This window comes from Spinacia oleracea, chromosome 6 (assembly GCF_020520425.1).
Source record: "Spinacia oleracea cultivar Varoflay chromosome 6, BTI_SOV_V1, whole genome shotgun sequence".
Taxonomy (NCBI): Eukaryota; Viridiplantae; Streptophyta; class Magnoliopsida; order Caryophyllales; family Amaranthaceae; genus Spinacia; species Spinacia oleracea.
In genome coordinates this window covers 149,608,579-149,621,979 of record NC_079492.1, presented here as the reverse complement: position 1 = coordinate 149,621,979, position 13,401 = coordinate 149,608,579, and the positions used below count along the sequence as shown (strand labels likewise).

The 13,401-nt window shown below is 36.2% G+C and overlaps 2 protein-coding genes across 5 annotated transcripts; one reads left to right on the top strand and one right to left on the bottom strand.

Moving 5' to 3' along the window:
- The first annotated feature begins 394 nt into the window (after positions 1–394).
- Positions 395–6,909, top strand: LOC110791436 (vacuolar protein sorting-associated protein 25). Of its 4 annotated transcripts, none has more exons than XM_021996203.2 (7): positions 405–560; positions 3,648–3,770; positions 4,369–4,508; positions 5,527–5,580; positions 5,669–5,757; positions 5,847–5,922; positions 6,651–6,909. In XM_021996203.2, the coding sequence occupies exons 2-7, from the start codon at positions 3,712–3,714 to the stop codon at positions 6,770–6,772; spliced, it is 540 nt and encodes a 179-aa protein (XP_021851895.1). In that variant the 5' UTR covers positions 405–560; positions 3,648–3,711; the 3' UTR covers positions 6,773–6,909. The 4 variants fall into 4 exon arrangements, with proteins under 4 accessions (XP_056686960.1, XP_021851895.1, XP_021851888.1 ...); XM_021996196.2 differs by lacking the exon at positions 405–560 and adding an exon at positions 2,682–2,899; XM_021996208.2 differs by lacking the exon at positions 405–560 and adding an exon at positions 2,930–3,489.
- Positions 6,910–7,653: 744 nt separating this feature from the next.
- On the bottom strand, positions 7,654–13,401 carry LOC110791484 (protein AE7). The gene is made up of 6 exons (XM_021996239.2): positions 13,243–13,401; positions 12,995–13,148; positions 12,366–12,471; positions 12,165–12,264; positions 8,313–8,358; positions 7,654–7,979 (listed from the first exon to the last, which is right to left on the bottom strand). The coding sequence occupies exons 2-6, from the start codon at positions 13,119–13,121 to the stop codon at positions 7,879–7,881; spliced, it is 480 nt and encodes a 159-aa protein (XP_021851931.1). The 5' UTR covers positions 13,122–13,148; positions 13,243–13,401; the 3' UTR covers positions 7,654–7,878.

Genomic DNA, 13,401 nt, shown 5'->3' with positions numbered 1-13,401 from the left:
ATGGGCAATCTCGAGTTATTGTTATGAGATTTGGTGAGATTGAGGCCCTTCTTGGATTTCTGATGTAATTCTCTCGGACTTTCTGAACTTTAATACGAAGTAATATAATAAAACCCTACATCTTTCCTTAAAAAAAATTAATTTTTTTTTTAACAATCTCTCACCCCTGTCCCAGCTACCGATCTACCACCAACGAACACCACACGCATCTCTTTTTTCCGCCAACATTACTCACTTTGGACTGAACTATAAAATTAAAATTAAAATTAAAATTAAAATTAAAATTAAAATTAAAACAAAAACTAAATATATGACATTATTGGCAATTTATTTTAAAATTGTACAAACATTAATTTTTGTTGGCAATTTATTTTAAAATTATTAATTCGAAAACATAAAAAAAGTAGAAAAAAATGAACTTTTTAGTTGAGCAAATAGAAGTTGAAGGTCAATCAAAATTTCCAAGTTGAGAAAGGACGACTCCAATTTCACGGTGCTCTCTCTAGCAACCGATTGACGTCTGCGGCGGCTGCGGCGGCGGTGGATTCTCAATTTTCTGGGTACTCCCTCATATTCACTCTACTTGCTCTTCAATATTGCGAAACCCTAATCTAATCTACTTTACATTTGTTATTCAATTTGCAGTTTTGATTGTTTATTTTATGAAATACTTTGTTTAACTTAGTTTATTTGTTGCGAACTTTTTTTATTTCCGTGCACTTATTGTATTCATGTTTGATTATTAGATGTTTATGGTCCATTTTGTTTGGGGTTTCTTTGTGCAACTGCATAATTTGATTATGTTGCTCGCCAACTTCTTTTTTTGGGTGTAATCTTCATATTTTGTAGGTTGATGCTAGTTTGAGCAACTCCAATGGTTGTAGATAGGGACTTTCTTGCAATTTGCAAAAGTTTCAAGCTACTAGCTTAACCATTAGAGTGACTTTAATAAATTAGCTAGGCCAAGCAAATTAGCTTAAAATACAATGGTTAATTATAAAAGTGGACCCATTTAAAAAAATTCCGTTGGAATACAAACTAGCTAGAAAGTTAATTAGCTTAAAATATTTGGTGGCATGACAAGCTAATTTGACATTTGCTTGCCATTGGAGTTGCTCTTTTGCTTGCTAGGAAATTAAACTCCGCCTCTATTTAGGTTATAGAAGTAATGTGTTCGGGCTTTCCGAAGTCACTTCATGTTCGATAAAAGTCGCTTGGCTACAATGTTCATTCAGTGATTTTTAGCTTCAGTGATAAATTGCAGGTCGATTTCCACTTTCCAAATGAAAAATAAACTTTGGTAGTCTGTTGGGCAGTGTGTGTATCACACTATCACCTCCCCTCGAGATATCCTTCACGTTAAAGGATATACATTCTTCATTCCTCCCCAAATCGAATGAATTATGGCTATTCCTAATATACACATTTTTTTGTAAGAATTTATTGCTTAATGGATTTTCAGTGAGTCATTGCATGCCATATGTTTAATATGTAGATAAATATTTATCTTTCTCCAATTCAATTGGGGCAGGTCACAGCAAAATATACTAAAGAAAATTGGCGTGGAAATGGTTGAGGGGATAACACTGAATGAGCTGAAGAAGAGAAATGCAGAATCAAAGAGGAAGATGGGTAGCTTAAGTGAGGTTTTGGAGAGGGAGAAGTCTAGGAAAATTGTGGTGCTAACTGGTGGGGAGTCGAAAATTGATGACAGGAATCAAGGAAGAAGTGGTGTAGTGGAGGAACTGGAAGGAGGGAGGCCAAAAAGTGCCTGTAGAAAGCAAGGGATGAGTAAGGTGATGGAAGAGACAGAAAAGGAACTGACTTTGGCTGAGATGAAAATGGAGGCATTAAAGAAGAAACTGAAAGGGAAGAAGAAAGTTAAGATTAGAGAGGAGAGAGCAGTGGTCGAAGAGAAGAAGAAGAGGCAGTTAATGTTGATTGAGAATCGGGATATGGAGGTAATGACTGTGGAGGATTCAGATTTTTATGACTTTGATGAGGATAGAGTTGAGAGGAGCTTCAAGAATGGCCAAGTTTGGGCAATATATGACGATGATGATGGGATGCCTAGGAATTATGGGTTGATAGAGGAGGTTGTCTCATTGAATCCATTCGCGGTGAAAATGAGCTGGTTGGACTTTCAGAATAATGGGGATGAGAGGCTGATGTTTTGGGAGAAAATGGGATTTCATATTTCTTGTGGAATATTCGAGGTGGCTAGGCAGGATACAACAAATTTATTGAATATCTTCTCACATTTGGTTGACTGTGAAAGAGCAGCAAGAAAGTTGTACAGGATATACCCTACAAAGGGTTCTATTTGGGCCCTTTACGATGAAAGAGCCTTGGATGTAGGAGGGAAAGAATATTTGAGTAGGAATAAGCGATGTTATGACATCGTTGTGTTTCTAACAAGTTACAGTGAAATGCATGGATTAAGTATGGCGTACCTAGAGAAGGTTAACGGATACAGAGCAGTGTTTAAGAGGCGAGAGATTGGGCCTCATGCTATTAGATGGCTTGACAAGGGTGACTTCCGGCTGTTCTCACATCAGATTCCTGCTAGAAAGCTTTCTGAAGAGGAGGCTCCTCATCTTTCAGGCGGTTGTTGGGAGCTTGATCCTGCTTCACTCCCACCGGATTTGCTCACAGTTTCCAGTAGAAAATGAAGTTATCTTGTGACAAATGATATTGTGGTGTGAATGGTAGTATTGGGTTGTAGCCCTATTTGGCAGTAATGGAACTTTCTCACCTTAATGATACTCAAATCTCATTGGAAAATGGAAATTTACCTATAGTTGAAGTTCTTTGCCTTACTTGGCATCTCAAATCTTGTCTTCTTTCTTAGTCTTAGCTGGCAATGGATAATCTTAATGGTGAAATAATGTCTCAGTATGTAAGTTACTGAATGTTAAACTACATTATATACAGTAGTTAGTTTAGGTTTTCCAGAGAAAAAAAAAAAAAATTAACAGTCTTTTACTCATGGTAGATATGCTAGAGAATATAGCATGTCACATGTTGGAGTACAAAAACTGGATGATGGTATGCTATATTCTTTTTAACTGGTTTTAACTTCTAAGGAATGGGATAAGTATATTGCAGCTGTTCTTGATGTCTACCATAACTCCGTAAGGTTAGGAAGACAGAGAGAGCTCTTTGTTCCAGTTGGAAATATGAGGCTCGGATGCTGTGCACGAGTTTGAGAATTATGGGAGTGTTCATGCTATGAAATTAATAATAGAATAGTCAAGTATGACAAGAACTGTGCTCTTTTCCCCGAAAATACAATTAATTTTGTCACGTTTTTTCAATCTGTTGATGGACCACGTAACTAGTAAATTATAAACCCTCTACCTCGCATATCAGCATAAACCTAAACATATAGACAAAGATAGGAGAGATACATTGTCATTCTTTTCTCACAATTTCACCTTTCTCTATCTGAGTATATCCCATTTCCCAATACTTTTCAATCCTTGAACTGTTAGTGCTTCTAGTTTTTTGTTTTCAATTGCTTGTTTAGTCTGATTTATTTATGAATTTCTTCTGTAGTCATTAGTCAAGTTTGAGAAGTTTTAGCGTCAAGTCAATGATAATTTCATTTTAATTATGGGTTAAAGGTAAACTGTTTTCTGTGCCAGGTACAACCACTGCAGATTCCCGGGGGCATTGGTTAGCACACATACTCGATTGACTTTGATAGAGATGCAGAAATTGGGGGATTTCAAGCTACCGAACTTCTTCAATTACCCACCATACTTCACGTACCATCATTCTCCCATGTCCTAATATATGTCTTCTGTTTTTAGCCTTTGGATGCTAAGTTATATTTTTGTTGATATTATGATTGAGCTGGATGTTTCTTGTTAGGACCCTGAGTAATATCCTTTGTTAATGAAGATTTCACAAGCTTTGTAGAGCGTTTACGTCTCATGGCTGTCAAATAATTGATACCTTGAACTGTGGTTATAATTTGTAAATATATTGTAAAAAGGTTGCTATCTTATCTTACTTTTATGAGGCTTCTTTTCCTTGTTGCTTCTAATAATGTCGCGATGTAGTACCATTGTGCAAAACAGGCGGTTGCCAAATATCTGTGATGAATTTTGGCTAGTGGCCCTTTTTAAGAATTTCTGTTTTGATAAAGATTAGCTTGCTTCTGTATTCCTTATCTGATGCTTCCAGTGCTAGCAATCTGTGTATAGAAAACTAATCTTGTGAAATATTGGTGTGCTCATGAATCTGTTCATTTGTTGCATTTTGATTAATTATGAGGTGGGAATTTCTCCTCTAATTAGTGGTTTCTTCATCTAAGTGCTTTTTTCTAATGCTTTCCTGCATATCTCTGTTGGAAAATGACAGGTTGCAGCCAGTTAGGGACACCCGAGAGAAGCAGATACAGCTCTGGAAGGAGCTAGTTCTCGAATTCTGCAGAAGTCAGAAGATATTTATTATCTCGCTTGAAGAAGACTTTCCTTTATTCTCAAATCCAACTATCGAGAGTAAGTTTCTAGTCCTCTCTGTGGTATCCTTTCTTTTCTTTTTGTTGTTTTCTGTTCTTCAAGTTTGTGGGGGTGTGAGTGACTACTATATTTCTAGTTCTTTCAGTCTTTGAGCTTCTAGTGTAGACTGTTTGTTATTTTTATTATTATGCCTTTCTGAGATTTCCCCAAACATCCAACGCCCTTCCCGAATAATCTTGGTTCCACAACAATCTTTTTAAGTTTACCTTATTCCGGCTCTTTCTTTTTTGGTTATTGAGTATTTGTTATTTGTATTATGACAGTAGAAAATTTTGCTCTGTTGCACCTTCCATTGTGATTTTGTGGTCCACGCTGCTTTCCAGAAATCATTATGAGTGGGTGGAATCTTGCTATAGTTTGCTCAGTGTTGAGCTTATGCTGGACCTACTGTTGAGTATTTCTTATTTTGATTTTTTATGATGGGCCTACTTTTGAGGATTTTCTTATTTCCCTCGAGGCATAACGATGACAATTGTATTTTAATTTTACTGATCAAGAAGAGAAGAGAGTTGTTGCATGTTAAAACTTAAAACACAGCTGTTAAAGAAAAAGGTTCAAAGAATTACTCTCAAGAGCATATTTAACGACCTTTTGACTCGAGCATTTAGCAGCCTCTCCACATAACTTATCTTTATGTTTTTTTAACAATACTGTATGAAACCTTGGAAACAACCTCTCTGCAATTTCAGGGTAAGGTTGCGTACGTTCGACCCCCCCCTTACCCCGCTTCTTGCGGGAGCCTCTTTGAGGCAATGGGATAATGATAATGACTGTATGAAACCCCCTTTAGCTTGATTATAAGGATGTCTACTTGATTTGGTTCCTGCATGTAAATCTTCCAATCTGCCTTCCATGTTGTGTTTGCTATTCTTTCTTTATGGAGCTTTTTTTTTCTTTGGGGAGGGGGTGTTGACCGCTTTATATGTGCCCTCCTTTTTTTTCCAACTTGTCAAGCACTCCTTAAAATTTTCATATTCACTTTGTTTTGTTTCTGCAGGATCTCTCAGCCATGAAGCTAAGGAAGCATTTTTGTCAGCATTAGTCGCCGAAGGTTTTTATGCTGCTGATGCTATTTGAAATAAACAAGATTGTTTTGATTGTTGACTGATATATCTCGAGTTTTATTTTTCACTTTGTAGGACGTGCTGAATGGATCGATAAAGGCCATAAAAAATGTCTTGTTCTTTGGCACCGGATTCAAGATTGGGCAGACATAATCCTAAATTTTGTTAGTAGTTATTTGTTTCATTTTTCTTTGTTTTTCTTTGTCTTTCTCTTCAAATTTATAAAGGGTATGCGAAATCTTTTTTTTCTCAGGCGAAGGATAATGGGTTGGAAGATAGCGTCATGACAGTTGAAGAGCTGCGTAGTGGTGTTGAGTCCCGGGGAACAGGTAAATAATTGCTAAAGTTTCTGATTAAGTATGGCCGTTCACTTATTCTTTTTAGGACGAACCACCACAAGTGAACAACACATACAAACAAACAAACAACTTTGTGTGTAGATAATTTGGCAGTCACAAACTTGGAAAGCATACTTCATTTTTACCATGACAAGAAGTGTTTAATTTTGCTTAATTTCCACAATGACATTATTGGGAAAGTAGAGGAGCAAAGGAAAATAGAAGGCGGTGTGCTAAAAACTTGAAAAACTTGACTAGAGTTCTTTGAATGATTGATTACTACTAATCCAAGGCTGATTATGCATAGCTAGCTTTGTCCACTGAGCTTGAAAGAAAGAGTTCTGTTATTAGTTGTTATAACAGAGCTATTAGCCAAATCATTTCATCTTAATTATGGAATCAGTTTATTTGCTCATAATGATAGTCAACTTATTTGTTTGGACCTAAATTCTTTTACTTCTTCCGTTCCTTAAATGTTGCACCATTTTGATTTTTACACTATTCACGTTATGACTTTAGCCATCTTTTGTCATTCGTATGTAAGAAAAATTGCGGTCATGTGAGATCATGTTAGATTGGTATCGAATATATTTTGTAAATAGCCAAAGTAGTGTGTTGAAACAGTTAAAGTCAGTCATGGTGCAATATTTAAGGAATGGAGGAATTATCTTATTTGCTTTCAAGATAATTTAATGAACGCTTATTTATCTATTTGGCAGAGCTTCATGGGATCGATCGCACCGTTCTGATGCGAGCGTTGAAGGTCCTAGAAAACAAGGGGAAACTTGCAATATTTAAAGGAACTTCTACTGATGATGATGGTGTAAAATTCTCTGTGTAGGTTCTTGGAAAAGGAAAGTGGGATTGTTGTCATGTTGTCAAAATTTGTTGCTCTAAAACTTTTTAAACAGATATGAATTTGACTTGTTGAATTCTCAAGGATTCATTTATAATTATGGATGAATAGTTTTGTCTTAACATATGGAGGTTTGTGATTTTTGAAGTTTGTTCTCTTTTTCGAGGGCTTGCTTACCTCTCAAAGTCTCAATCCTTGTTCTCGTTTTTTTTTAATGTTGGGAAACAATGTGCTCAACTGGAAGATGGAAAACATGGGATTTTGTATGTATTAGCTGAGTTTTGGCCATCCAAAGGGCCAACGTAGATACAAGTAGAGCTGGCAAAATCTGACACGACACAAATCGGACGCGAAAAAAGTGGGTTAGTGTCAAGGGTTTAAGTCCCGTTTAATTAAACAGCTCAACACGATACGACACGTTTAATTAAATGGTTGAGTTAGTATTGAGATTCTCAACACGAAACTAACATGACTTAAACCGCCTAAGAAAAAACAAGTAATTTAATGTATTGAGTGATAAACCTTTATTGAACAAACATGATTCGAACCGAACATGAATAAACGGGTTAGTGTCGAGAGTTTCCGGCACAAACAGTTAAATGGGCAACACGACATGACATATTTATTAAACGGGTCGGGTTAGTGTTGAGGCTTTCCAACCATAATTCTACACGAACACGACCCAACCCAAAACGTTTGCCAGCTCTACATACAAGGCCTTTCGGTCAGGTCATTTTTCGTGGGTTTGGTCACCGTTCCCTGTTATTCGGGCATGATAGGGTTGGAAGAAATCATCAGTTTCACTAGAAAGGAGAGAAGTGGAAGTGTTTATTTTGGTGAAATTCTTAATAGTATGTAAACTGTAATTCTGTAAAGTAGGTTTCAGTTTTTAAAATAACAGTTTTGACTGTTTGTAGCACAAATAGAAGGCTCAATAACTGCCTGTAGAACAAAAGCACCAACTAAACAACAACACTAAATAAAAAATTACCAAATAGAAACAAAAATTTTGGAGACATTTACAGCAACTAATAGTACAAGGCAAAACATCCCACAAAGTAACTACTACTACTACACATTATGGCTTCAAATCAAGCATATGATGGAGCTAGACACTCGTCAACCATATCCACAAGGTTCGGATTTTCCAAAGCAGCTGCTACGCGTTCCTTGTCATTCAACTGTTTATTAACTGTAAAAACCGAGGCAAGGATGTTTATAATCAACATGACAGGTATAGATACATTCCACCTTATCCCCGATAAATATTAAGGCTTTGTTCTGTTTCACCTTATTCCCACTTATTTCAGGAAAAATAAGTTCATATGAGTTTAGGAAAAATAGGGGTTACCTTAAGTACAATTTATAACTAAATAAGTTTTGGTAAGTTCTAATAAGTTCTGATAATATAATTTCAGGAAAAATAAGTGAAAATCAGGTGAATAGAACGCACCCTAAGCTGGGGAAATATGAAAAGTTTACATATTTATTTGGCATTACAAATGTTTCTAATACACCATATTACCTGCAGCTTCAGTGGCATGGGTTCCTGGAGCTACTCTAATGTCCACCTGGCAATTGACATAAAATTAAGCACATTAATGGCAAGAAGAAGATGCAATTCTAACAAAGCCACCAACATAGTCTAGCAACCTGACCTCTTTCCCCTCTCAAAAGTGGGAAAAGAAAAGGAAAACCAACAAAAGGACATATCATCTTAAAAAAGGAAAGGCAAGAAGAAATAATTAGGAAGTGGTAGTGGTACTAATAAAAGATCAAGAATATTAATACCAACAATGGAATATCCACACCCACATCAAATTTGTAGTCCGGACTTTATTTCTTTTTTTGAAAAAAAAAAACCCTGTCAGATACCGGGATTCCTGTTCTAACAGATAGAACAGCTAACTTATATGCATCGATCTATGAAGTTATGAACGCAGTAGAGATTAAAAGTGCACTATAAACTTGTAAAATGAATCAACAAAGAAGGTGAATCCAAACAAGTAGTAATTCCAACGTATCATCTAGATGTTCCTCTTTCCTACGGCTATCACAGAATAACTTAGAATATTATCTAGTCAATCTGTTAACTTAATCCTAAGAAATCATGTACTCTGTAGCTTAAAAGTTGCAAAAGTTTATTAGTGCGATGTGGCACAACACTCCACCTGACAGATCTCTGGCTTTCAAGTGTAACAACCAACCACATGATGGCCGCAATTTCCATTAAAAAGAACTCCAGAAGTTATGTTTCGAAGTTCACAATTACAATATCTCAATCATCATAAAGGCCTGGTTAAGATACAGCCTACAGGGGATTCAAAGAAGAATCTGAATCTCAGAAGACCAACTCTCAAACAGCTCTAGGGAGGAAAGTGCTAGACACTCCAATAATATATTCCTGTTGTGAAACTAATATCTGGATAATAGACCTCAGTGCCTAGTACAAATCACATATTTGTCAAAGGCAAAGAAAACAAAGGCCAGAGATCTCATGCCCTAAACAAAACCTCTAATTCCAACGCAAGGACGAGATTCAGCAATTGATGGGTTTTATACTTCATCTGCACCTATTGAAAATGTCTACCCAATGATACATGTATATCTACAAATAGGATCAATTTAGCAAGGCCATCTTTTATCATAGAAAATGAGCTTCATGAGCTGTAGTATGCTACCTATTATATTGCCGTGTTTTAGTGTTCTGTGTATTATATTGCAGTGTTTTGAAAAGGGCCAAGGGACCTTTGCCCTGGGAAAGGGAAAGATTACCAAGTCACTAACTATGATACCAACTAGATATCTAAACTCAATACTTTCCCTCTATCGAGCATTTAGCAAGTTTTTTTTTTAATAGTCAAAGTAAGCTGATAGAACCAAACAAATGATCAATGTGGTTTGTATACCTGACTTCTCTAAGTAGAGAAACATAATCCATCGGTCTTCTTCGTTTAATTAAAGAAGGGGAATCAAGACACACATGGCCCTTAACAGAACTTCTTATTAGACCTGCTGCATGGCTAATTTAGTCTATAGTCCCATGCATATTTAAGTAACTGGTCAATGTGCCATGCCTATTTCTAAAATCCAAACGCAAAAATGATTCTAAAGAAGGATCTCAGTTCTCTGCCCCTCCCAGTCTCTATCCCATATTCCCATCAGTGATTGAGAGACATTTTCTCTTCACAACCTAAACGATTCTATATCATTGGCTTCCCCATGAATACAACTTCTTTCTGTAGAAATCGCAGTAGTCCCAAGTTCTAACACCAGCATTATGCTTTAAAGTCCCCCTTGATCTTGTAAATGTGTGCGCACCTAGATGATCTAAGAAACTCTTCTTTCATACGTATTGTAGAACTCTAGTCAGAATTGGAAGATAAAGAAGGCTTGAATCGCAAGTTTGCAACACACAGAGGACTTCATTTAATCAAACACTTTAGTACTTTACAACTTGACCATGATCCATCGAGCCAACCTGTGGGGTCAAATATCTAAGAGAAGCAAGATTCCTCCACGATTTCAGAAAAGACAGCGACAATGCAGAACGCACACAGTGGTGCTGACAATTTGATCTTCACCATATCCATACACATGATATCAACAATTAAGTTTACTGAAGCAAAGTAAAATCTAACTACCCATCATCCTTGAAGGTAGCATTATAGTTGGGAACTTGGGACTCTTGGGAGTTTTTCTTTATCTTCAATCTTCCTCTCCTTGTCCTTCAGATTTTGTTTTGGGCAATTTCGTATATATGCCCAAACTTATTACATTTGCAAGCTCCTGGACCTAACATCATTTCTAAATATAGACCAGCAATGATTAGGGAACTAATCTAACATTTCAAACTTACGGTTCATAAAAAGGAAACTCAAAATTGTAGCCTTTAAGACTTTTTCCAACTAAAAGGCATGAAAACCGTGTCTACCACATATGGCAATCAACTCCTCCTCCCTTCTTCAGCACAAGCATGATTCCATCTAGCCAAACTAAAATTCTTCAGACCAATCACTTCATTTCTTAATTAACTAACCCTCATTCAACTTCTAACTAGCAGGTGTTACTACTCTTAAGAAAGTTGCCGGCAGAAGCCCGAAACTGTCTGTTTCAGAATGATTTACTTTGGTACAGTGGAAGACTAGAAGCACAAACTTGACAACCAGGGAATATAAAAGACTCTAGCTTAAACTTAAAACACTAAACATAATACTCTGCTCCTCTTGACTACAAAGAAGCTTATATGTGCATTCATATTCAGGTAACCGTAAAAGAGGGGGGGAAAATAAAAAAAACTCCATTACAGTGTTGCGCCTGCCAATTCAAATGATTCTCGTGGCATTGTGCATAGAGATATATGAATTCCAACCCAATTCATTAGAGAACTACTAATAGGCTATAACATATTCTTAATTGTAATATTGCCAATATCAATGTTGCCAACCTGTTGGTAGATGACCATTTGATTAGGTTCTTTCTCGCACAAAGGACAGACTCCATCATAGGAAGAGTGATTCAATCAGATAATCTCACTTCTAGCCTAGTGAAGAACCTAGCTCAACCCTCCTTTGAGAGTGCTTGAAAAATATGTGAAAGGTTTGAGATTTTATGTCTTCTCCAACTAAGGATTTCAGGTGACAGGAAACAGGCCTCAAGAAACAAAAGTGTGAATTATGGGAGAACTGTTTTCATTAGTGGTAGACATTAGAATAATTGTACTGGGCGAAAAATAATACCAAACATGTTGAAGCAGAACTAATCCAGAAGCCCATGTAATAATTAGAAAATTTCGCCATGCCCTTGGAGCAACAGAAGCTTAATTGACAATTGTGTAAGCTCAAGCAAGTGAGATTGTAGTTATGTTGCTGTATACTTGTATTCGTTGCAGTATGCAACGAATCTGATCTTACAGTGGTCTATCCACTAGCTGGAAACTCATAATAGTCTAATAAAGGTTCTGTTGCAACCTAATAATACTTCCTCAGTATAGCAGGTATGAGGTACTTGATTCAACTCAAAACATGTGAAACCGGTTGGATCCTATTCCCATCTGTACATTTGCACCCCGACCTTAAATTATACTTCATGCCCCACTAAGAAACTCTTATAAGCATATTTAAAAGGACAATCTTTTACTAGTGAGCTCAAAAAGAAGCCCTAAATATCATTCGTGTTTCCAATGAATTATCCATCTTAAGCTCAGACACACAAGAAAAAAGGAGAAATAATCACAAAATACAGTACTTATCACTGTTTAGATGGAAATTCCTTTTGCAAATCCAGTAATCCGTATTCAAATGTAATCATAATCATCACTCAATATCTCAAATGGGGGGTTGAGATTATGCAGATACGCTCATTCAAATGCTCATACCTTGTAACGCGAAGGCAAACTGCGCATAAGTTTCACCCTCAAGCATAGACCAATTACTGTTGCCATACTGCAATGTTCAACTGTTGGTGTAAATGTAACACTGCATCAAGAAGATAAATATAAAACCAAATCATTCGCTTTCGAAAAAAGAAAAAAAACAGCATAAGAAGAACTTAAACATAAACATTTATTCATCCCTACCGAACATGACCACGTTTGTCATCTAATTCAACAGACTCTTCTGTTAGCACTTTCAGCTCTTCTAACGAATACGGATGCTCTGGATCTTTTATGTCTCGAATATGATGTGAAAAAAACAAGTTAAGGAAAACATAAATAATGGATCTTTTATGTCTCGAATATGATGTGAAAAAACAAGTTAAGGAAAACACAAATAAAGAAAACCGGTCCCCATCGTGTTAATTCCATTAGAATTGCAATGTAGAATGACATCATATAACAAACATTAGCTGCATTAGAGATTACAAAACATTAATTTTCTTATACATCCAACTTTCCTTTAAAATTTGCCTATGATTTCGACACCAAATATAGCATCATGAGCAATTTGTTTATCCAATAAGAGGGGAAAACATCATAATCAAGCTAATTACGCAGTTAGTAATTTCAAGAGCAAAAGAACAAAGCTTAAAAATGTTCAAGACCAATCAAAAGGGCCATAAATTGACATAACCCACCTCAAAAATTAATAAAATTTCATAACCTAAAACAATTAAATGAACTAAAAACCCATGATTTTAACCTAATCTAGCATAATAATGGGAATTTAATTCAAAGTCCAAAACTTTAAACTTCATAAAAAAGGATATCAAAAATCTCAAGGTCGTCAATAGGTTCAACCGCATACTCGTCGGTGGGGTCGGATGGGTGGTCGCGAATCCGGCGTTCTTTCTTCTCGTAAACCGTTGGATTTGCATTAATCAACCCACTTACCATCTTTGCTTAATTTGCTCAAATTCTAACCTGCCCACAATTCAATTCAATTCAATTCAATTCAATTCAATAGGATATTAGAATATACAAGGATGTGATAAATTGAGGGGATTTCGAACTTCACCTTGTTGCTGCTGATAGAAGACCTGAACAAGGATTGTGATTTTTTGAGGAAAATAAGTGGGTTTTAAGAAGGGGTTTTCTCTCTTGTTTTTCTTATGGTGGGAAGAACCTGTTCTTTTGGGAAATTTTTGTTTAATAGAGGTGGGAAATGGGAAGAACA